At 43.5% G+C, this 17254-nt stretch overlaps 1 protein-coding gene across 1 annotated transcript in view; it reads left to right on the top strand.

Moving 5' to 3' along the window:
* LOC148522946 (membrane-spanning 4-domains subfamily A member 8-like) overlaps nucleotides 1-11858 on the top strand; it is a 30185-nt gene extending 18327 nt beyond the window's left edge. The window contains exons 4-6 of the mRNA XM_088473542.1: nucleotides 2066-2206; nucleotides 8913-9035; nucleotides 11736-11858. Coding sequence (XP_088329668.1) covers nucleotides 2066-2206; nucleotides 8913-9035; nucleotides 11736-11858 — 387 coding nt within the window. The remainder of the gene's footprint in view (nucleotides 1-2065; nucleotides 2207-8912; nucleotides 9036-11735) is intronic.
* The last annotated feature ends 5396 nt before the right edge of the window (nucleotides 11859-17254 follow it).

Raw genomic sequence — 17254 nt, 5'->3', positions numbered from 1 at the left:
AAAGCTATGGAACCTTTTATGTGGGTGTGCATTGTGTAAGTATTAGGGGTTTGGGAAAAGACTCTAGTTAGGTTTATCTGATTTGGGGCAGATGTGCATGCATGCAGCTAATAAACAGCGTTCGCATGCAGGATATTGTGCATCGCTAATGTGCGTCATTTTAACAGCGCAACTGTGTGTAATGTGCGGTGTTTATGCATGTGATTCTATTTATGATGGATTTTATATATATATATATATATATATATATATCTGTCATTCCTTACTAACATTTTTAACTGCAATGCAATGTGTTATTAGTAATGAGATTCACTCTCAAACAGGGTGGAGACCCCCAGCTGTGTGCTGGTGCCAGCCTGTCTGATAGTGAGTTTAAATACCATTGTTCATTCAGTCAAATTCAAGTGTCTTGGCCATATTACAATTGCCACATCTACACCTGTCTACATGTGGGGTCTCTCCCTTTTCATCCAAAAACACCCACAGTTCCTGGTGTATTGTCTTTTCTATTTACTTTTCACAGGAGGCTGTTTTTCTAGTTGCTAACTGATACTGTGTTTGTTTTGGCATATTTCTGATGCAAGGTTGTCCCCAGAATGGGCCTGTTATGGCTTCTAAAAGGATTATCAAAAACATTGCCATCTGTACTTAGCTCGTGAGTTGTAACTTAAAATGGCGTCGTGCAGATTCTGATTTTTAAGATGGAGTCTGGTTGCTATTCGCAAGATGGTGTCGCTCCAAGCAAATTTTACACTTATTCTGTCTCAGCCACTAAACCAGCTTCGACAACTCCACTAAAAATCCTCCCAAACTCTTTCACAGAAATTTCTCCCAGACTGACGGCAGTCAGCCCTGGGGATGGCATTTTATCCTCTCCTCCCTTTCAGTCTGGCTTCTATGAGTGGACAGGGGATCCCCAGCAACAGGCTGCATATAAGGAACTCTGGGCCTAATTCAGACCTGCTCGCGAGCGCTGAGCGCTCGCAAGCGGGTCGACGTTGGCCAAGTGCACATGCGCACAACGGAGCCGCCTCCATCATGCGCATGCGCGAGACCCGAATAACGACGGCCAAGCCGTTGCTATGGGTCTCGCACCAAAGGGGGCGTGCTGTCGATGGTGAGTGACAGCACGCCCCCATTGGTGGGCGTGCCGGGGGCATGGCTGCCCAGACGGAGGCGTTCCCATGGGAACGCCTACTGTCTGGGGCCGGCCCCACTGACATCACAAGTGATGTCAGTGGGAGTGCTTTTGGCTCTGATAGAGCTCCACGGCTTGCGGCAGTGAGACCCTACCACAAGGTTCTTGTCGCAAGCCCGTTGGTCGCGATGGTCTTGACCATCACGACCATCTTTTTGGCCGCTCGCTATAGCTGTGGGTGGTCACCCACAGCTATGCGAGATGCCAGGAGGCCACTCTAAAAACTAAGAATGACAGCCCTGATTCAGAGCGAGCGCTCTGTCAGAGCGTCAGGCTCTGAATCAGGGCCTCTGCCTGGACACCCAGGCTAGCAATGAAGGGGGCAGGATTTTCCCGCAAAAATGGGTTGCTGACCAAGGGGCATTTTCTACCTCCCTGTTTGCACATGCTCAATATGGTCCAGGAGGAGCAGGGTCAGTAAAAGTTCACTATATCTTTCTATGGGATCCATAGTGCTGTATTAACTTATGAAGAGAAAAAAAAACTGACAGTGGCTACAGAACACCTGAATGTCTCCCTAAGTTATGTAAGGGGTAACCCCATAACTATGGGGGTACCACACACACCAGCCAGTGTGTTAACTGACATAGTTGCAAACAATGCGACCTGTCAGTAATGCACATTGGGCGGCTGCTGAAAGATAATCTGCCGGCAGTCGCCACTAGTAGAGGGATCGAACATTGATGGTTCGAAATACTAAAAATCGATGTTAATGTTATGTGTTTAAAAAACATTTTTATTTTTTTTAACAAAATCGTGTTGGATAAGTTTTCAATACATGTTCTAGACCCATTTCAATAAAAAAAATGGCAGTAAAGTGGTTAATGAGTATTACATTTTCAATAGTGTTTTTGTTCTTTTTTACAGGTTAAAGGATCGCTTGCCTTGAACATCATAACATCAATTGTCAGTGTGATTGGACTAATATTTTCCATTGTGGATTTCTTTTATGATTATTGGTATTATTGTGGATATTATGGATATTATGACTGTGATGGTGGTGTTATTGTAAGTGTTATTCGGCACAGACAATAATTAGAATTATTTTTATTTTTTTTTTACTACGAAACATATACAGGTTTATTGCAGTTATTTTTATGCTTGAGTGGTAAATCATAGCAGAGTCTGACCCTCAACTATTACACAACTTCTATGCATACAGTCTATGGATAGGTCACATTGACATGTGATAAATGGCATTATCAAGCAGGGTAGATTTACTAAAGCTTCTAAAAACAGGTGGTATTACCCATAGCAACCAATCCGATTATATGTAGCCTCCAGAAGAGGCTCCAGAAGTGGGGCTGCAGAGCAGTCCAAATTTAATTCTGGAAGGGCAGTTGCTGTGGCTCCCCTATTTGAATTTTGGACTGTGCTGCAGCCTCACCTCTGGAGCCGCCACTGTATGTACAGTAGCTATCATTTTTCTTTTGCATTCTAGAAAATGATAGACAGAATCTGATTGGTTGATATGAGAAAAACTTGTCTGTTTTAGAAACTTTAGTAAATCTGCCCCAGTGTGTCAGTTGCACCATTGTGTGGTCTTATACAGATGGAAAGCAATATATAGCCTTGTTCAATTTGTTTGAACATGCATCTAACTCAGAGGCTGATCCTGCCCCTGAGATGCAGAGGCTTCCATTAATGAGTCTATTGGCGTTAGGTCACCTGACTGTGTCTTTATGCAAAAATCCTTCTCTAGTGTATTTCCATACATCTGAATGTGCAAGTACTGAGACACCAACTGTCAGCTGAAGCACCAATTGATACCTATTTAGATGCGCCATCGATAACACCATCAAAACTTGCACCAGCTCTATGTCAGATGCAGTTTCCCTGTCCCAGTTTGGCCTCCTATGTGAGTGGTTGTGCAGAGTCACTTTTAGTGATACGCCTACGACATTCCCATAACACGCCTATAAAATGGAACATCTCTGTGCATGCGCTAAGCAACCTCCCCATCACCGCCTAGGAACGCCCATTACATTTCTAACACATTTCTGAGACATGTGTGCATAGTTTAACACGTTCAGAATAAAGAATTGCTCCACTGCATCCGATATCAGCAGTGAGTAACGACTCAGAGTCAGGCCCCCGTTCTCCCATCTCATCTGAGTCTAAAAAATATTTCTTATTCTAATTTGATACAGGTGTAGAGCAGCGGCACCTTATTAGAGACTTTAACATTAATAAAAACACCACGATGCCTGTCTACAGGTGGCAAAAAGTTTTATTAAATCTGCAGCACTGTACAAAAGAAGATTTACTATAAAATGGGCACTACTTGGGGGCACTGCATAGGGGGAACTACTAATGGGGGCACTATATCAGGGGCATTACTGGGGGCACTGCATTTGGGGGACTACTGCTGGCTGAACTCTATAAGGAGTACCACTGGGGGACACTGCATGGGGGTCTACTACTACTGGGGGTACTATATAAGGGGCACAACTGGGGGCACTGCATAGGATGGAGTACTGTTAAGGGCACTGCATAGGGGGGCTATTACTGGGGGTGGGCACTATAAGAGGGGCACTGCATATGGGGGACCACTACTGGGGGCACTGTATAAGGGGCACTGCATAGGAGGGAGTACTGTTGAGGGCACTGCATAGGGGCGGGCTATTACTGGTGGTGGGCACTATAAGAGGGGCACTGCATATGGGGGACCACTACTGGGGGCACTGTATAAGGGGCACTACTGGGGCACTACTGGGGGCACTGCATAGGGGAACCCCTACTAGCAGCACTGTATATGGGCATTACTGCAGGCAATGTATAAGTGGCACTACTTGGGGCACTGTATAAGGGGCACTGCATAAGTGGCACTACTGGGGGCACTGCATCAGTGGCACTACTGTGGGCACTGCATAAGTGGCACTACTGGGAGCCCTGCATAAGGGACACTGAATAAGTGGCCCTACTGGGGGCACTGCATAAGTGGCACTACTGGGGACACTGCAAAAGGAACACTACTGGGGGCACTGTATAAGGGTGCATTACTGGGGGCACTGTATAAGGGTGCATTACTGGGGGCACTGTATAAGGGGCAGTGTATAAGTGGCACCAGTAGCGTCCCTACCTCATCTGATACCCGCTGCGGGGAGTAGTGATTGCCGGGCTAGTATTTTGTGCGGGGAGAAGGGGCTCGTGACCTCATGAGACGGGTGTAGTTTTGCAGTCCGAGCCCCATTTTTGTCACACCGGGGGTGCCGGATGTGTTGGCTGCTCCCAGGGGCCAGCCTGTCTGAAGTGCCAACTCCCTCACTGTGTCAGGAGCCGAGTGCTGCACATAATTCTAGTGCAGCACCCGGCTCCTGTCACTGAGGGGGGAGTTTGCATCCTGGTGTCACCCCTCAGCGGGTGACACCCGGGTGTGGCCCACACCCCCCGCACCCCCCTTGTGAAACCACTGAGGGGCACTACTGGGGGCACTGCATAGGGGGACCACTACTAGCAGCACTGTATAAGGGGCAATACTGGGGGCAATTTATAAGTGGTACTACTGGGGGCACTGTATAAGGGGCACTGCTGGGGGCACTGCATAAGTGGCATTACTGGGGGCACTGAATAAGTGTATTACTGTGGGCACTGTATAAGGGGCACTACAGGGGGCACGATATAAGGGGCACTGCTATTGGGGACATTGCATAAGGGGCACTATTACAGTGGGCATTGCATGAGGGACACTACTACTGGGGGCATTAAGGTGAATATGGAATGGAAAGGAATGTTCCCAGAGTGATGAGAAATGGTGGAGTGTCATGTTGACATTTCCAGTGGCCACGCCCATTGTGACATGTGACCATGGCCACTTTTTTTGGCACACACCTTATGGGCATGCACATACTTTGTGGGGTTTAGTTTTTTAGCTTGCCCTGGACTTCAAATACCCTAGTTATGCCACTGGATTTAAGGACATATAAAAAGACTACATTACATAGAACAGACACAAATGAGGACATACTGGAAAAATAGCAGCAAAAGACAACCTAAAGGCTAGACTACAGATGCATAGTACAATGCATAAGACAAACTGTAATAGTAGGTGACATAGAGAACATTGCAATTTTGCTAAGGAGGAAACCGCAGGTTTGGGAAAGGAACTGAGGGGCCAATTCATCATCACTAAAATGGCCTGTTACACATGTGGAAATGCTAGTTGCTGCATATTTAATGTAACAGGCTATTCATCATCTTGAGTCCAATAGGTCAGACGGATATTCAGCAAACTCCGAAAACATAACGTTTTCAGAGTTTGCCTGCAAGAACAAGCGCCATCTTCAGATGGTGCTTGTTTTCGGTGTCCTGCTCCTTCCTATGAGAAGGAGTTCTAGGAATGTGAAGAGGCATCTGAGCGGATCCCTCCGCCACCTCCCCTGCAGGTTTGCGCATGTGCGACCTCAGGTCACACATGCGCAGAAGCTGGCAATGGGGACAGATGTGTAACGCTACTACTTCTGTTGCAATCTTACTATTCGGGAGGACAGCTGCTTTTCAGAGCAGCTGTCCCTCACCGGAGCTGTGATGAATTGCTTGCGGTGATGTGGATACTTTATTATTGGGGGGGGGGAATAGACCCTTGATTGTGAGGGAGCAGTCAATAATGCTATCCAAGTAGCAGACATGAGTTACATAGGAGAGTGTAGCATTGTTAGTGAAGGAATTTTGAGATTTTAAAGGGAGATAAAACGATAACCTCTATTTTGGACAGACTGAGGGCCTGATTCAGAGCCGGACGCTCTGACCAGAGCACTCGCTCTGAATCAGGGCCCTCCTACCTAAAAATGGAGCGGCCTCCTGGCTGCTCGCATAGCTGTGGGTGACCACCCACAGCTTATGCGAGCGGCCAAAACGATGGTCGCAATGGTCAAGACCATCACGACCATCGGGCTTGCGACGAGACCCTTGTGGTAGGGTCTTGCTGCCGCAAGCCCAGGAGTGCTTTTGGCTCTATCATAGCCAAAAGCACTCCCACTGACATCACTAGTGATGTTAGTGGGGCCGGACCCAGACAGAAGGCGTTCCCATGGGAACGCCTCCGTCTGGGCAGCCACGCCCCTGGCACGCCCACCAAAGGGGGCGTGGTGTCAGTCACCATTGACAGATCGCCCCCTTTGGTGTGAGACCCATAGCGACAGCTTGGCTGTCGCTATGCGGGTCTCGCGCATGTGCACGATGGAGCTCCCTCCGTCGTGTGCATGCGCATTAGGGCACCATCGACACGCTTGCGAGCGCTCAGCGATTGCGAGCGGGTCTGAATTAGGCCCTGAGTTTGAGAAAATACTTGTTAATTAATAAGGACATGGCAGAGAGAGTCAGCTGGACAGGGAGTGAGGAAAAGCATGGTAGTTTTTAATTGTCATATAGCAGGTCCATAACTATGGTAGTGCAACCAGCGCCATGGCACAGGGCACTGCAGGGCAGGGGGCACTGTTTGAACCTGTCAACTTTCCTGTTTGTTATCATTCTCACTTGTAGCTTCCTCTTCTTTTATCCCCAGCATCTCCTGGCCTATTTCTTCCCTGGCCCTTCCCTATGAGGCCATGGCCTTTTTCAGGTGCACTATCTTATGTCCCTATTTAAAAAAATGGGGCAGGGGGGGGGGCACCAATGCTCTCTCTGTCTCTGGCACAGGGCACCAAAAAGTCTAGTTACGGCTCTGTCATTTAGTTATTAAGGTTGAAAAAATGCAGATCAGTTGGTTTTTAATTCCATTTTCAGTTGATAAGTACATGACTTCTGTATGATCTATAGTGATGGTATTATTATTATTATTATTACTATTATTATTATTAGTCCACACCTTAATGAAGCTTACAATCTAAATTCTTCAAAACCCACACAGACACAAATACTAAGGTCCAACAAATTTCCTTCCTTTATGTTTTTGACCTATAGGAGGTAAACCCATGTGAATATGGGAAGAACATGCAAACTCCACAGAGATAATAGCCAATTTTAAATTAACCATTGGCCCTAGTGCTTAGTTACCAACTGTGCCGTCCTGCTGCCTGCAGTACAAAGCATTTTCTAGTTCATTAGACAAAATGTTTTATTGATTTCCAATGTATTTATAGATATTAAGTCACTTCAAAATAAACAAACTTAGTTTGTCTACAATTCATTTATGATGAAACCTTTTAATTCCCTTTAATTTTTTTTTTCAAAAGGATATCAGATACTGTTGTTTTATATGTAATTAAGTTAAAAATGTGAAAACTTTTAAAAAATATATATATACGTAGGTGTGTTAGTCCCCCCATGTTCATATGTCCCCATCGTAACATTACCCCCAGTGGCCTTAACCTCTACACCATGTTCATAGATTCCCATTGACAAATAACCCCCTCTCCCCAGTGGCATTTATCTCCCTGTATTAATAAATCCACCCACCCAAGGAGCAATACTGTATTTCATCATGTGGCATTAAATATTGTAATAAACACAGCCATAATCATGAGCAAATATCAATAGACAACAAAACAAAGCAAATATTGACTGAATTTTTTTTTTTGTAGTGTAATTTTAATGATACATAGGGAGAGATTTATCAAATTTTGGTGAGAAATAAAGTGAAGTTGCTCATAGCAACCAATCAGTTTCTGTAATCTTTCTAGTACAGCCTATAAAATGACAGAAGCTCATTGGTTGCTATGGGCAACATCTCCACTTTATTTATCTCCAAGATTTGATAAATCTCCCCCAATTTTAAGTCTGCTGTGATGACACACTGGGCCAGATGTTTGAAGCTCTGCGAAGTGATAAAGTGCAGAGTGATAAACGACCAACCAATTAGCTCCCAACTGTCATTTTTAAACACAGCCTGTAACATGACAGTTGGGAGCAGATTGGTTGGTCATTTATCACTCTGCACTTTATCACTTTCCAGAGCTTCATACATTTGCCCCACTGTCCTGATAAACTGGTTGCCCATTAGAGTTGCAGCTGGAGTTTTAATGATAATTGTACTACATGTACTGTAGGTATCAACGTTTGTAAACAAGATTCTTCAAAAATTATACATTTGAACATAATTATATTAAAGATCTGTATATGTATTTCAGTTATTCATGTGAATTTATAAATGATTAGAAATACATAATACATTTCCATCAATCATAACATAACATAACTGATTGATGATGACGTATAAATCATTGTTATGTATTTTAATAATGTATACAAACAGCTAAACAGAGTTAACATAAAGCTGGGTACACACCATATGATGTGTCGTATAGAGTTTCAGCCCATAGATATATTGTACGGATCGTAAAGTATTCATGCCAGATCAGCTGTTCCCAGCTGTCTTTTATTGAATTGTCCCATCTGCTGTGCTGCACATCAGATGGGTCATTTCAATGAACACCACAGTGTAATTACATGCAGCATGTAACGATACATAGTACAGTTGTACAGCGGACCGTGCAGTGTGTACCGCGCACGTGATGTATCTTTACATTGCTCGCTGGGTTGCACTGTCATATGGTGTATACCCAGCTTATGTCTGCTGTAGCATTTGCTGTTGCTTATAGGACAATTGTTTTTATTAAAAATAGTGTCTAGGGATGTTGGACATTCAAAAATATGGCAGCATTCGGTAAGTAACTTCTATATATGTGTCTGTGTAAAGAGAGCTTTTCTATCATCCAATAAACATCTTTTTATTATGTGCATTATACCTCTTTCACTCATAATTTTCTGTTCACAGAATGGAGGACACATTGTTTGTGCAATTTTAGTAATTACCTATCTGCTGTTATTCTGCATTTCTGTATCCATCTCTGTATTTGGGTGTAAAGCTCTAAAACATCCACCAACAAATATCCCTCAGGTAAGAAATTTTATTGGAAAACCACAAAGTATTATAGGAATCTGAGGATTTATGCTCTAATATTTACATTGGATACACCTTATCAGCCATATATTGCAAAGATACTGTAAGTCCTAATGTCAGCAATATATTACGCAGGTAATTGCAATAATCAGTCATATACAGAATTACACAGATACTGTTGCTGAAATTGCTAGTCATATACTGCTCTGTCACCACCCAACTGACAGTCATATGCTACAAATACATTAGTACTATATTGCTATAAATATATGCAGATAAAATAAATCATTGTCATTTTGCCAGTCTTAAGGTGCGTATCCATTAGGTGACTAAAATGAGCGCTTGAATGATTACAACATCGTAATCATTCAATCGCTCATTAATCGTGCATAAATCGGGCAGTATAATGTCGGAAGATTGACCGGCATGTTCAGGCGATGATTGATGTCAGAAACGACCAGCGGGAGCGTGCATCGCTGGTCGTTTCTGACATCAATCATCACCTGAACATTCCGGTCAATCTGCCGATAATGACAGATTGGGCATGCACGGGGATGAGGGAGGGTGCCTGCACTGAACGACATATCGTTCAGTGTAGGCACACACATGGATGAGGAAAGACTGTAGCATAATGGCAGCAGATAAGTTTCTTACCACTAATTATCCTTAAATTGGATGCTGAGCTGCATGTGTCCTGTTATATTGAAGGTTTTATAGCTGTGACAGCTGAGATTGAAATTTGGTAGTTCACTGGTTATTTGATGTTGTTTTAAGCTGCAATAAATGCCCCCTTTTAATCTGTGGGTGGAGGTGGTACTCACAGGCAGCGGGCTCGAGACCTAGGGAAATCCTCCTACGTTCGTTGGAAAACTGGCCACAAATCCTTTGCGGGGTGCCGGATGTGCTCCAAATTGAGACCTATTTGTATAGTCTCTGAGCCGGCTACAGGAATCATAGTCCAAGCCGCATAAAGGCAGTTACTTATCTGCTACAAATATTCTACCACCCTGTATGCAGATTAACTCTGCTTATTAATCAAGAACTACAGTGTATCAGTTTATAATAACATTATAGACGATATAACAGATAGATACATTGTTTGCCTGGCTTTGGGAATATGTACTGCTGTATTATGCCTATTTGTCTAGAAATCTTCTTAAAGTAATGTGGTATATGAAATGTACATTTTATTGTTAATACAACTTTTGCTCATCTACTGTTTTTGAACTATCACTCACATTTCTTCTCTATATGATCATACTGTAGGTGACTGCAGAAAACGGCACCACCCAAAATGACCTTATGTTCTTCCATATGGTGTTGTACGTTGTAGAAGCAAACTCTTTAGTCAGCCTCCCTTTCTCCCTGGGCCTGATTCAGTTACAGATGCTGTTGTGGGGCCTCAGGCAGTTTTCCCACTATCGAAAACCTGGCAATGCACAGGACCTGTACAGAACATGTGCATAAAGGGTCCTGTGATCTCGCTTTCTGATCCCCCAAGTCGCAGCAAGATTGACATGCTGCAGCATTTGCGGGGCGGAGCGGGGATGTACCTGGCCAGCGTTCCCAGAAATGGGATGTGTCGCCCCCATTTTCCAGGAGTGCAGAGGACAGAGTTGATGTCAGGAGGCGTCTGGTTCTCCAGTATTGTAATATTTGCTAGACGGTATTGCAGAGCCACTTCCTTGTATCTGTGCAATACTGTCTGAGCCTAAATCAGGTCACATGTCTGGTGATGCATATCCAACATGTGACATGCTATCAGGATGTGAAGGCAGGCACATACCAAAGTGAAAGTAAGGGAGAAACACATCAGGATCATTCCTGGGTTGCATACATTAAGATGCCAGGTCCCAGGGAGGGTCAGCCTCTAGAAATCATACTAATCAGTGGGCCCGTCCCTGATCACATCATTCCCGGGTCTACGGAGGATTCTGGACAGCTTGAACCTCCCCTAAGTGCGCTCTTGTTAGTGCTAATCAAAGAGCATACAGTCATTGATTGACATAGGCAACGTTGACATTGGCAATAAGATGGTTGTTAGGGCAAATATAACTGTCTATATAGATATGCATGTCTGCATTTCTAATTACGTCTACAATATTATCATTGTTGTTGTTATTAATGCATAAGGTAGTGGACAAACAAGTGTAGCTGGTGGATCAGAAGGTATGCTGGTAGTGTAAGGCAGAAGCATTATCAATATTAAAGCAGCCATTGGTGATTGGTATTTCTAAGCAAGCAACTGTGATGTGGTACGGGTGTAATTAGGAGAGTCATTAGGCATGAGAGATGACCCAGCCACTTATACAATGCCAACACAGTCAGCTACTGGCAACCATTTACTGGAAAGGTAACCCATCTCTGCAGCCTACGGGGAAATAGACCCAATGGATGAAGTACAGTATAGAAGGTATACCCAGCACTGAAAAGGAAATACTGTATAAAAATAAACTATAGAAAGTCTGTGACACTCAAACAGTGACTAGACAATTATTTTACTCCCAGTACCGGAGAACTAGTAAGTAATGTGGGACTGCTCAGAATAGAGCCACAACTATATAAAGTCAAACCTCTTACTTGCTCATGGCAATGTGAGCTGCAGCAGCAAATGGGAATGACCAAAAGTATACAGATAGTAAATTTAAATAATTTTATTAGTAAATTTTCTAATGATATATACTTTTTTTTTTTTAGGTATTCGTGATACAGAATGGTGCTGGCTTACTGGTGCCTCCTTCTGCATATCCTGTGTCCTCTCCAGCAAATGTCCAATCACCACCAGCACCATATATGGTTCAAGGTGCTGTCAAACGTTGAACCAAGGGCATAAAAGAATGTGCTCATCTTGAACACTAGAAACCAGTATGTTGAACCATAAAAATTGTTCAATCTAAAGAAATTCCGAAATACGGATTTTTTTTTTAGCATGACTAAGATAATGAAACCTTTGCTTTTTGATGGTTCAACGTACACAAACTTTGTTTACAGCACAAACTTATTAAAAATAAAGTATAAAATTACCTTCAGGCTTTGTGTATAAGGTGTATATGAAACATAAATAAGTTTCATGTATTATTTATTTATTTATTAACAGCTTCTTATATAGCGCAGCATATTCCGTTGTGCTTTACAATTGGAAACATTTATAGAACAAAACAGGGTAATAACAGAAAGACATAGAGGTAAGGGGGCCCTGCTGGCAAGCTTACAATCTATAGGGAAATAAGCAGTGATACACAAGGATAGGTGCTATATATTGCAGTTTGGTCAAGCCCGAATGCAGAGTTTTTGTGGGCTGCATGATCCAGTCACACAGGAATGTCGGCCAAATGTCAGGAGTATGTGAAAGAAAGACAATATGTGAGGTTATGTGTAGACTGTGAGAGAGGATGTAATAAGACATGGAAGCTATGAAGGTTATATGATCAGTTCTGGAATCTGATAAGCTTGTCTGAAGAGGTGGGTTTTCAGGGAACGCTTGAAGGATTGAAGACTAGAGGTAAGTCTTATTGTGCGTGGTAAGGCATTCCATAGAGTGGGTACAGCCCGAAGAAAGTCCTGTAACCGTAAATGGGAGCAAGTAATGCGAGGGGATGAGAGATGCAGTTCTTGTGCTGAGCGGAGATGTCGGGTTGGGAGATATTTTGAGATGAGTGAAGAGATGTATGTTGGTGTAATTCGGTTAGTGGCCTTATGTGTAAGTAACAGTATTTTGTATTGAATATTGTAGAAAACTGGCAACCAAAGGAGGGACTGACAGAGTGGGGCAGCAGATGATGAATGTTTGGCAAGGAAGATAAGCCTCGCAGCTGCATTCATAAAGGATTGTAATGGCGATAGCCTGTTTTTGGGAAGACCAGTAAGGAGACTATTTCAATAGTCAATGCGGGAAATAATGAGTGCATGGATTAGAGTTTTTGCAGTGTCTTGTGTGAGATATGGTCGAATTTTGGATATGTTTTTTAGATGTATGTAACATGATTTTGAGACAGGTTAAATGTGGGGAACAAAGGACAGTTCAGAGTCAAGGATGACACCAAGGCAGCAAGCTTGTGGGGCGGGGTGGATTGTTGAGTTATCAACAGTGATAAAGAGATCAGATTGGTAACTGTTATTGGCCAGTGGAAATATAATTAATTCTGTTTTAGAAATATTAAGTTTCAGGTGGCGAGATGACATCCAAGATGAAATGGCAGAAATACATTCAGTGACACGGACCAATAGAGATGGTGATAAATCTGGAGAGGATAGGTAGATTTGAGTATCATCCGCATACAGATGGTACTGAAATCCAAAAGAGTGGATTAGTTTGCCAAGAGAGGTGGTATAGATTGAGAATAGCAAAGGACCTAAGACAGAGCCTTGCGGTACTTCAACTGATAGAGGTAGCGAAGAGGAGGCAGAATCAGAAAAACGAACAGAAAAAGAGCGATCAGATAGGTAGGAAGAGAACCAAGAAAGGGCTGTGTCCTTAAGACTTAGGGATTGTAATGTTTGTGCGAGAAGAGAGTGGTCAACAGTGTCAAAAGCAGCAGAGAGATCTAGAAGAATTAGGAGTGAGTAATGGCCTTTAGCCTTGGCAGTGACCAGATCATTTACTACCTTAGTTAGTGCTGTCTCTGTGGAGTGCTGGGAACGAAACCCAGACTGAAGTGGGTCCAATAAGTTGTGGGTGTTAAAAAAGTGTGTGAGGCGGGTGTCGACAAGTCTCTCCAGTAGCTTGGAGGGGAATGGGGGCTGGGAGATAGGGTGGTAATTTGAGAGAGTGTTAGGGTCAGAATTTTGTTTTTTCAGAATGGGAGTAAACACTGCATGCTTGAACAGTGATGGAAAGATGCCAGTAGAGAGAGAGAGATTACAGATTTTAGTTAGGGTTGGGATAAGCACAGGAGACAGAGCTTTACTGATTTCTGAGGGTATAGAATCTAGAGGAGAGGTAATAGAGTAGGAGGATGAGAAGAGTGTAGATACTTCATCTTCATTTGTGGGGTCAAATAAAGAGAATGTGCCAGAGGGTTCAGGTAGAGAATTGAGTAGGTCACTAGCTGAGGAAGAACATACCATTTCATTTCAGATATTGTCAATTTTGTCCTTGAAATAGGAAGCAAGATCTTGTGCACAGATAGTAGCAGGTGGCTTGGGTGAGGGAGGGGTAAGAAGCAGTTAAAATGTATTAAAAAGTCGCTTGGGGTTACAGACTTGAGCAGAGATAAGAGATTGGAAATATGTTTGTTTGGCAGTGTCCAGAGCATTACGATAAGAGTGGTAGATCGTCTTATATGTGAGGAAGTCACATGGAGTGCGAGACTTTCGCCACTGACGTTCTACCTTATGTGAGAGTTTTTGTAGATGCCTTGTTAAGTTAGAATGCCATGGTTGACGTCTAAGTCTACGCAGAGTGTGATGGGTAGCTGGAGCTACTTCATCGAGGGCTTTTACTAGAATCTGGTTTAGGTGTGATGCAGCAGTCTCAGGAGAAGTGAATGAAGAAATTGGTGAGAGTCGTTGTTGTAGAGAGGTAGATAGTTGTTGAAAGTTAATTGCATTAATATTTCTGCGGGTTTTAGGAGGTTTGGTTGATTTCACTGACATTGAGGTTGATGTAATGGAGGAGAGTGTGCAGGTGATAAGGTTGTGATCTGAGAGAGGGAAAGGAGCATTAGTGAAATCAGAAACTGAGCATAGTCTGGTAAATACAAGATCAAGGCAGTGGCCATCCTGATGAGTAGAAGAGTCAGTCCATTGGGAGAGGCCAAGAGAGGAGGTTAGAGAGAGTAGTTTGGAGGCTTGAGAAGATTGTGGTCTGTCAATGGGGATATTGAAATCACCCATAATGATTTTGGAGATGTCTGAGGATAGGAAGTGAGGGAGCCAGGCTGAAAAATGTTCCAGAAATTGTTGCAGTGGCCCAGGCGGGCGATAGATAGCAGCAACTCGCAGAGAGAAAGGGGTGAAAGTCCTGATAGAATGTACTTAAAATGATGTAAATGTGAGTGAAGGTACCTGTGGGAGAACTGTGAATGTGAAAGATTGGGAGAGTAATATTCCTACCCCACCTCCTTTACAATTGCTAGGCCTGGAGGTGTGTGAGAAGTGTAGGTTACCATGTGAAAGTGCAGCAGGGGAGACAGTGTCTGGTTTGTGTGAGCCATGTTTCTGTTATTGCCAGAAGGTTGAGGTTAGTTGAAACAAAGAGGTCATGGATGGATGTTAGTTTGTTGCAGACAGAGCGTGCATTCCATAAGGCACATTTTAGTGACTTGGAGGGTGAAGGGAGGCAAGCAATGTTTATGAGGTTAACTGGATTTATAATTCGTTGTGGGTTTGGCATGTGGGTTGGGCCTGGATTAGGAGATATGTCACCAGCTATTAGAAGCAACAGGAGAGAGATATAGATATATTTGTGGGGTTTGTCTGAATGTTTTTTATGGCAAGAGGTTGAGGATGCTATTGTCAATGTGTATAGATAATGTAAAAGCTCATGTGTGTTTGTAAGACGAGAGAAAAGTAATGAGGCAGCAATATGTACATAAGGATGAGCTGCAGGGAGAGTAAAGGATGTAGTAGTCTCATGGGCCCCATCCATCTGCGATGGATGGCTGCGATCCCGCGATGCTGCAACCTGGCATCGCGGGATCGCAGAAATCCAACATGTTGGATTTTCCCGATTTGATGAACGCGATCAAAAAATGATCGAGATCGTCAAATCGCCGACATTTAACATGGAAAATGTCTGCGATCCGGCGACAGATCGCAGAACATCGATGGTGGGAGGTCCACAATCTTGCCAGCAAGTATTTATGTTCTCAAGCTTACAATCTGTTTGTAAAGAAAAATTGCTTCCTTATAATAATAAAAGGGTATAGCTCACTTATTCACAGCAAATAGATATGTTCCAAAATCTTGATATCAGCTGATAGATAATAATGACAAGGTGCAGGGTCATAAACCATAATAATCCTTGGTAATAAAATGCTGTAATAAATACAATTGTACAATTGTAGCAAAAATAGGGATGATAACGACTAGCTTATCCTACACATTACTAAGTCAGTTACAAATGACAGTACAGGGTCACATAATGCCAGAACAATAACAACAGCCATATACTGTGTGGGGCGTGGTTTGGCGTCATAACCTGAAATTGATCGAGTGGCCAACGGAGATCCCGGAGACGTTCGGATGATACCCTGGCTTATTACTTTGTTTCTACTGTTTACACTTGCGGTGGTATTTGACCGCCCTTGATGGTACGCATTCTGATTGAAGAGCTGTATTTCGGCTATTTGGAATAAAAGTTTTTACGTTTAATGCACTATGTGGCGCCCCTTCTTCTTTGTTTCATATTCCAGTTAATCACTATCCATTTTGGATCTGGGTTCATATGAAGGGAAGATGTCGGCTGCTTGGTTCGCTGCCTGGGCTTGTTTCTGGTGTCTTAAAGATACAGATTTCATCTCTTATTGTTGATTGAGTTATTAGCGCACTGATTGTTTTATATTTGTTTTTATCTATATATATTATAGATTTACCAGCAGATGGGATGCTGGTGGTCAGAAGACCAACAGCGGCATCCCAATATTGAAGATCCCGACAGGGGCCGTTGTGTAGCCTAACCCTCCCCCTCTCCCCCCTAACCCTCCCCCAGTTTGTCTTACCTTAATCTCCCCCGATGGTGCCTAAACCTTACCCCACCTTCACACACCCTAAAAGTGTCCTCCCCCAGGTGGTGCCTAACCGTAACCCCCTCCCCACAGCCTAACCCTAACCCTCCCTGGTCGGTGCCTAACACTAATCCGCCCCTGCAGGTCCCTAAACCTTACCCTAATCCCCTGCCTAAACGTAACCCGCATACTTACCTTCGGGATGCCAGTGGTCGCCATCTTAAACCCTTCAGGATGCCGGCATCGGCATTCAGATGGGTGTCAGAATTCCACATCGGTATACTGATGTCCGGCATCCTGCCCGCCAAAATCCTGACCGGATCCCGAATATAAAACCTTGCAAAATAATTTTTACTTGATAGTAAACTGCAATATTGTGTGAAGTTGTTTAGAATACAACAGAGAAGAAATGGTAAATGAAAGGTTATCCTGCACACACAGAGGGGAAACACTTCTGCTTGTACCATGTTTACCTGGAGGGTAGTGGACAAGACAATGAGAGGGCGAACCCCCCTAGTGCACGAAAGAAGCAAGGAGCAATGTGTCGGC

The sequence above is a fragment of the Taudactylus pleione genome, unplaced genomic scaffold (genome assembly GCF_031769625.1).
Source record: "Taudactylus pleione unplaced genomic scaffold, aTauple2 ptg000136l, whole genome shotgun sequence".
NCBI classification, from domain to species: Eukaryota; Metazoa; Chordata; class Amphibia; order Anura; family Myobatrachidae; genus Taudactylus; species Taudactylus pleione.
This window is presented reverse-complemented; position numbering and strand designations above follow the sequence as displayed.